We start from the raw sequence: 8026 nt of genomic DNA, 5'->3' as shown, positions 1-8026 counted from the left end.
CAAACTTCAACCAAAGACTGGAAGACGCTCTGGGATAATAAATCAATATCGTCAACATCAGATTTTATGAAGTCGGGATTCTTTTGGGTTTCATATATAATTTAACTACCTAAAAAAAAAACATTTAAAACATGTAAAGCAATGTTAAATAGACTTGATTTTGTAGATTTGTGTTCTAGTCTTCTGACTCCTCGAAGCTCTTTCCCTCCGCAGGTCACACGTCCACACTGACACTGTGATGGTCGAGGCCGCTGTTGTCATGTTTTGGTTCGTTCCGGTTGACCTGGGACGTTTATGGTGTGTGTGTTTCCCTCAGCCAATGACAGCGCGCAGGTCGCCAGGTCGCCGCAAACGACACAATTTGATCAGAATGAAGCTCAACAACGCTTCATTCTGTTTCTCACACGGGAAAACTCATTTTGAACAAACCTCTTAATCTTTCCACAGATTTGTGAAAAAAAAGCTGTCGAGTGCAAAAACCAAAAACAGAGCAGAGGGGCAAAAAGAGAAAAACCCACAGCCATGTGTTCTTAATCCAAGAAGAACTTTAATAGGTTTGTTAAGGGCAAAATATGTGTCAGCACAACATGGCAAAGAAAGGCACATCACTGTTTTCACAAGGCCTTAATGTGAGTTCAATCAAGCTTCATCTAGCAGAAGAAAGAAAGTCTCTAAGTGCTCCATAGAAAACAAATCAAACCAATAGACAACATGATCTAGTGTATATTACAGCTTTGTTCCTTTTTTAGATATATATTTAAATATATATATATAGAAATTATACAAAATAAAGAAAACTAAATTCATCTTTTTAAATCTGCATTCACATCACTTTAGTGTCTCTGCTTCATCACAGAACATGTCCACGCTCGTCTTCTTCAACAGAACTGAAACAAACAGAGAAACATTCAAAAGGTTAAAACTTCTAAAGACAAGTCTGTGTTTCTTTAGGATGTCAGAGCCTTTCAAACACCTTTCTTAAAGTGCAAAGCAAACACTTTCCCCACACTCAGGAACAAATGAGTCGCTTCACCTTGACCTAGAGCCTGCGGCGAGAGAAGGGAGGGGGGGCGGGACAAACAACAGGAGCCGATGCGGAGAGAGGGAGAGGAGGTGAAAAGGACATCCAGAAGGTATGACATGTAAACAAGAAAGTGTGTGTGTGTGTGTGTGTGTGTGGGGGGGGGGGGGGGGGGGGGGAGGCAAGACTCTTAAGTGTCTGCTGCCATCTTGTGGCGACATGTTGTTACTGACACTTCCACTTTTTCTTTTTCTTTAATTTGTATTTTATTTTATTTATTGCAACAATTTCTTTTTTCTTTTTTTATTATTATTCTCAATTATTATTATTTTCTTTTCATTATTGTAATTTTTTTGTTGCGTAGTAATAATGTACATTATTGTCCGTTTCTTTCAGGGAGTGGGAACAATAGATGTGTGTTGGTTTATGATGCAGAACGTCTGTTGATTTGTTGATTTGATCGAGTTGTTCAGATTTGTAGTTCTGTAAGAAGTTGTCTGGTTCATTCACCTTCCAGCGGTTCCCACAGCTGTTACACAGCACAAAGGTGGTCATGGGCTCATCAGCGCTGCGAGTCTGAACCTGAAACACCAAAATCACACGCAACACACAGTTAGCACACACTGAAGAGGTGCGGCGCTAAAATGCTAACTCACTTCCTGCTCTCACTCCTGTGCCAGTCTATAAAGAGGAGTTCTAACAACACAGAGTGTCGTGTGTGTGTGTGTGTGTGTGTGTGTGTGTGTGTGTGTGTGTGTACCTGTGTGTACGTGCAGCTCTTTCCGTGACACTTGTTGCAGATGAACATGTCGGTCTCACTTCCTCCCACCTTGGACAGCTGGTGCTCTCTGATGGACTCTTTAGTCAGAGCTTCTCTGATCTGCTTCAGCTCTGCACTCGCCATCTCCTGCACGCACACACACACACACACACACACACACACACACACACACACACACACACACGTCTCAAAGACAGTGCATCTCCTCCGACTGCGTTCGAAAACATGGGACTCAAATAATGTTTTGACGTCGTGTAACCCGATGGGCGCTAACGTCTGCGCGGCTGACCTCGGCGCTCATGCAGGCGATGCGTTTGGCCGAGATGTTCCCACAGAGGACGTTTCGCCGCAGGTCGGGATTCTTCTGGTCCTTCAGGTTGGAGATTCTGCTCCGTAGACGAGTTTTATATTTCATATCTGTCGCTTTCAACTCCTGGTAGATCTGTGGGGACGAAGAGCAGTCAAGGAGAAAAAACACAAAACACTCCGCAGTGTTTGTTAACCTTCAAGTTTGTCTGAAGCATCCCTTTGATCCAGGTTACTAAAGTTCATGTGGTGAAACGACTCGCCTGCTTCAGTCTGAACGTGGCTGAGGGTTCACTCTTCAAACCTTTTCTTTTGCAGCTCCAACACTTCGGAGTAAACTTCCTTTAAATAGAAGATCTGCTGCCAACACTTTATCCCAACAGTCGTGTTCACCACAACTTTGACTATCGTTTAGTTTTTTAACTTATTTTTAAACTTGCTTTTATGTTCCTTTATGATGTTTGGATGAAATGTATTGTGCCAAACTTGCTGTCCGCCATGGCTGTTATTTTTTTAACATTTTTATTTATTTTAATTTTGCACTTTGTGATTTATCTTCTGCTTTGCTGCTGTAACATTATAAAATTCTCTGTTTGTGAGATGAATAAAGGATTATCTCATAAATAAAGTTGACTTCACTCTCACCTGCTGCAACTTATTTAAGTCCATATTTACCTTGGAGGAGGAGGAGTCTGTTGAGCTGCTGAACTTTACACAGAAACCCTCATTGATGGAAATGAGGCGGAGGAAATGCTGAACAGACAGACGGACCAGCATGGCCCTCACACAGTCAAACAGCAGAGCTAAGTTGTTTATCTTACGAAGTGGCACACGCCCACATCTGTCATTCACGTGTCATCCACTCAGTCTGTTTGAACTCAAAGGATATCCTCTTCAATGTTTGCTGCCAGGTGCTCACAGTCCACTCCGATGGTCTTGTGGTCATCTATAAAACACAGACATTTAAATGTTAGCTTCTTGTGCAGTAAACGTTTCATACACATGAACTTAAAACAAGTCAAATAACATCAGGAACAAAGAAGAGCAAAGGATCCCTTCTTATCTCTGTTCAGCATTTAAATATCTTCTCAGTATATTCTGCAGAAGTCCTGATAGGAAATCAAACTAAACTATTTATTTTATTTATTTAATATTAATGCTTTATTTCGAACATGTGAAGACAACAAAATAATAAAATCAACAAAAAAAAAAGAAAAAAATATATATATAAATATAAAAAATATATATAATATAAAATAATTTAAAAAATTTTTTTATATATATAAATTTTTTTTATTATATATAATATAAAAAAGCAACAAAAGTAAATAATCTGTTACTTCTCAGACTCTTTTCTCTCCTGTGGATTTGTATCGCTCCCTGTCTTGTAAAGATGAGATAAAGACGTGAGCGAGTCGTGCTGCACTACAGCCCCTTGTGTTCAAACTGAGTATTACAGCACACACACAGACAGTCTTTCCATATTCATGATCGGACTGTTCCTGACTTTGTTTTCTCCTCACCATCCGTCTGCAGCGCTGCCACCAGCAGCTCTCGACACTTGTTCCTCACGCTGTCGGTGGTGACGGGCGCTGGGGGGAAGGAGGTGATGCGAGGAGGGAGGGTCTGCGGGGTGGGGCTGCTGGGGCTGCTGGGTGTTGTTGGGGTGGTCGGGGAGTCATCGGACTTCTTACTGCTGAGGAGGATAAAAGTGAGTATAAGAACAGCAGAAAATGCACTAAACACGAGAGACTCTTAGACAGGTGAAGTGGTGAGATCATCATTTTTGACCTTTTCTCGCTGCTGCCAGAGTCCTTAGAGGTCGATGATGACCTCACTGGAGAGCCTTCCTTCTTCTTTTCCTTCTCCTCCGAACCGTCTGCAGGTCCAGAGAAAACACAGAAATCCACTTCTGGCTCATTACTTTATGGAAACTACTTTTCTTAACATGTTCAGAGGAAACTTGTAGAGGAGGATCACATTCAAAGATAAATACTAAAAGGAGGACACACGTCGAGGCAGAGTTGGTCATTTCCTTCAGATCCAGTTCTTAATATTTAGCACAGATGGGAGGGGGGGATGGGAGGGGGGGAGGGGGGGTGAAGACAGAGCACGGAGGGAATGCAACTTTCAAAATCATGCTAGTTTGTGGAAATTTCCAACCCTGCCTTTAAATCAAAATTATTTATAAAAGCATGAAAAGTTTTGACGTAATTTATTTGCTTATTTGAAAAGGAAGCAGCAGAGTTTCTTAGCCGTACCGAAGCTAACTGTGAGCTGTAGCATCAGAGCCAACACAGCAAACAATGACAACAAATAAACAAACAAAAACACTTATATGTCTTTAGTTTTGTCTACACTCACTCAACACTTTACTCTGGACCTCAGACAGAGACTTAAAGTGGAGCACACACCCAACACTGACCCAGCAGCTTCTTCCAGGACTTGATGAGAGTTTTTGCCAGATTCTGAACTTCTTCATCTGAGCTCTGTTTTCTCACCGCGTTCACCGACATCCCAACTCTGGTCGACTACAGACACACACACAAACACGGAGAAGGAGAGAGAAACACTACTAACACAGCACCTGTTCTGTCACACCATGTGAGAGCACATATAGGACATGTGGAGTTTAAACTCAGACGTGTCTCTGCAAGAAAATCTGAGTCATTCCCCATCTGCATCATGTGTTAGTCTAATTAGTTTGATTTCAGATGGACTAACATTTATTTTAAAATGGTCGTTTTAGTCGGATAAACACATTGACTTTTTTTATCATCACGTAAACATAAAATAACCTACCAAACACAAATGTCCTGACTTTTTGTGTAATGCTTATTATTGATGTATAAATCGATTTAACTCACTGATGATCGTTATAATGCTTTTTGAGCAGGTTAGCTTCTAGCATAGTTTAGAAATCCTTCCTGGCCAAAAGTTTAACTCCTCCTTTTACTAATGTGTGAGTAAAGCTTACTATAAGGAAAACAGATTTGACCTGTTGCATTACATGAAGGGGTATTAACTACCTGCAGGGTCTCCAAAGACATCTTGATGTTCTTCAGTTCCCTGAGCAGGTCCAGAGCTCCGTCCTGCAGAGACAACAATAAAGATTCTTATTCAATGAATGCAGTCAAACATCAGTCAGGGAATCAGCAGCTGTCCCTTTTTAATCGTGTGTCCATGAAAGAAACGGAGACGATTCAAGGTTGAGGGATTTGTTTCAGTGGACATTATTCACCTAAACAATAAAATCAAGGTGACGTTTTGTGTTGAATGTTTCCTGCCCTGGTTCCAACCCACAGCTGTCACCCAGACGCCCCAAGACCACCATGACACGTCCACTAAAGGTTACAGAGAGAGTTTCATCATTCATTCGTCATTTAAGGAGGACAGATGTGTCCACAGCAACGCCACACATTTCTTTCTTTGAGCAAATTCAACATGTGCACCAGCTGTACTAACTTCCTGGACTGAATGATTTTTGCAGCAGCTGTTGCACAGAAATCTTAGAAAGAGAAAAGGGTTGTGAAGGAGATGCAGAATGAAATGATCCTTCATAGTGATGATAGTGATTGAAATGTGGGAGCGTATAAAATGCAAACAAAACAAAAGGCCGAGGAAAGAGAAGGAAGACGAAGGGGGGGGGGGGAACGTATGCTTTCTGTGACAATGCAGAAAGTCCTTCAGGGGGAAAAAAGCTGGACGAGCTCCCACACTGCCACATAAGCAGCACAGAGACAAGGATGAAAGGAGAGGAGAGGAAAACAAGGAGGTGAGGTGATTCTGTCAATCAGTCACAGTGAAAGGTCCTCAAAATATATTTTTAAAAAAAGCAATAAATAAAAAGGGAAAAGTACAGAGACCCTGCGTCCACACAAGCACAAGATAGTTATCCAACTATTCATAATATTCAAAAAGTAAAGACTTATTTAAGTTTAAGTTTTAGCCAATCAGGATTCAATATGCAACGTACATACAGTTTGGTAGCCTGCATATAGCCTACAGTGACAGGTAAGAGCTGGAACACACACAGCTTAATTTGATTAATGTGTTTGCAGCATGTTTGATGTAAATAAAGTTGTTGTTTTTTTTGTGCTTTTTGCCGCCTATTTGTTTCATTTGAAGCAGCATTTGTTTTGGATGTTTATTTAAATTTGCATCGATGAATATCTGAATATGCTGCACATTTCTCTAAATGTTGTTGTTCCAGCTGTTGCTGAGCATATGAACTTACAGGCCACCATACATACTGTATATACTGAAAATCCTCAAATTAAGAAACATCTTGAATAAACCTGTCATCATATTATTCATGTTCTGGATTTATTCAGGGGACAAAGGTCGAATAAAAGAAGATATTTCAAGAGGAAACATCATTTATCTGTCTCAGCACAGACTGCATTTAGGGGCCAAAACATTTCAGAGCTGCAGGTAGGCAGCTGTTCAATTAAATTTGCATGAAGGTCAAACTTAATCAGCTTATAAACAGAACTGCAGCAGGCTCTTTTTTTTTCTTATGCATGCTCCATAATCATTTAGCTTTCACGTTGACTGTGATTTCACAACATGGACAATTAAACAGAATTTTCCTGGGCACAAATTGAACATTGACGTGTATGTCATGACTTGCTTTAAAAGTTTGCGGAAGTGTCAGATTTTTAAATAACGTGGGACTGTTTTAATAAGTGACACGCTGAAAGTCGTTGATTTTTCATTTAAATAAAATAAAAACAGGATTTAATTTAACTATAGAAACGGCCATAAATACAGCCACGTGACTCGACAGGTTAATTGATTCAAGGTGCGGGTGTTTTAATTGGAGGCCTTTTGACCAATGGCTGCAGAGATTCACGGACAAACTTTTCCCACTAAAACAGAAAACAGAAGCTTCAGTCTTGTTGTGAGAAGTTATCAGCGTGCTGAATCCACTGAGCACAGGAAAAACACAGTCCGCGCGCTTCCAGAATGTTCCCTCTCTCCGCAGTTAAAGGTAGAGCTCGGCTCATCACCTGATCGCGTGCTTTCCAGCGGATGCGGCGGCTGGTTTTTTTTTTTTTTTTTGCAACTCACCGTGTTCTTCTTGTGCACCATTTTATCCAGCTTTTTGGCGATGCGCTCCACTTCCTGGTTCTGGGCCATTGTTTGAGCGGATATGTCTCCGTCAGTTGTCCTCCTCTGCAGCGGGGAAAAGCTCCATTGATGTGGAAGAAAAACTCTCCCCGTCTGCCTCTCTTTCCTCCTCTTTACGCACTCTGTCTCTCTCCCAGCTGCTGCCTGCCTCTCGTTTGTTATTGTGTGACAATGTGGGACGCTGGGAGTTGTAGTTTTTTTGTTTTTTTTTCAGTTCTGGCCCAATTCAGAAACTTGAGCAGAAGTTTTCAGTGAGCCTTAAAGAAGCAGGCCTCACACAGACAGGAAAGAACAATACTGCTTCATTTACAACAATGAGCTCGTTTCATTTTATTTTCTTTTGAATGAGGTCTGTGATTGGATGAACAGCAGATGAAGTATCTGCATCATTAAGCAGGAATCAAAGTGATGCGTTCGTCACATGACGCATGTATTAGTTAGCCAATAGATGGGCACGTTAAAGACTGGTAGCAGCAGCATCATTGTAAAACTACAGCTGATTTAAATGTTACTCTGCATGTCTGCAGATCTCTCGTCTTTGCTTGCACTCAGGTTTTGCTGCAGTGTTTAATTTAAGATGTGTTAAATTTAATTGCACAGCTTTTTTTATTCATGTTTAAAGCGAATTCATATTAATTTGCTTTGTTGACTAACTGTAAGTTACGTTTAAAAGCTTTGAAGTTTGAGCCTAATTCGTTGTCGACCCATTTTTATTTTTTATTTTTATTTTTTAAATAAACCACGACTTTTATTTTAGAGTAAAACTTCTATTTTCCATGTCATGA

At 40.7% G+C, this 8026-nt stretch overlaps 1 protein-coding gene across 1 annotated transcript; it reads right to left on the bottom strand.

Annotated features, from left to right (window-relative positions):
* Positions 1 to 525: 525 nt before the first annotated feature.
* Positions 526 to 7532, bottom strand: tcea2 (transcription elongation factor A (SII), 2). The gene is made up of 10 exons (XM_079360218.1): positions 7182 to 7532; positions 5138 to 5200; positions 4534 to 4639; positions 3900 to 3987; positions 3632 to 3804; positions 2996 to 3054; positions 2092 to 2244; positions 1782 to 1928; positions 1532 to 1603; positions 526 to 887 (listed from the first exon to the last, which is right to left on the bottom strand). Exons 1-10 carry the CDS (start codon positions 7248 to 7250, stop codon positions 879 to 881), a joined length of 939 nt encoding a protein of 312 aa, XP_079216344.1. The 5' UTR covers positions 7251 to 7532; the 3' UTR covers positions 526 to 878.
* Positions 7533 to 8026: the final 494 nt, after the last annotated feature.

The sequence above is a fragment of the Symphodus melops genome, assembly GCF_947650265.1.
Source record: "Symphodus melops genome assembly, chromosome: 13".
Taxonomy (NCBI): domain Eukaryota; kingdom Metazoa; phylum Chordata; class Actinopteri; order Labriformes; family Labridae; genus Symphodus; species Symphodus melops.
This window is presented reverse-complemented; position numbering and strand designations above follow the sequence as displayed.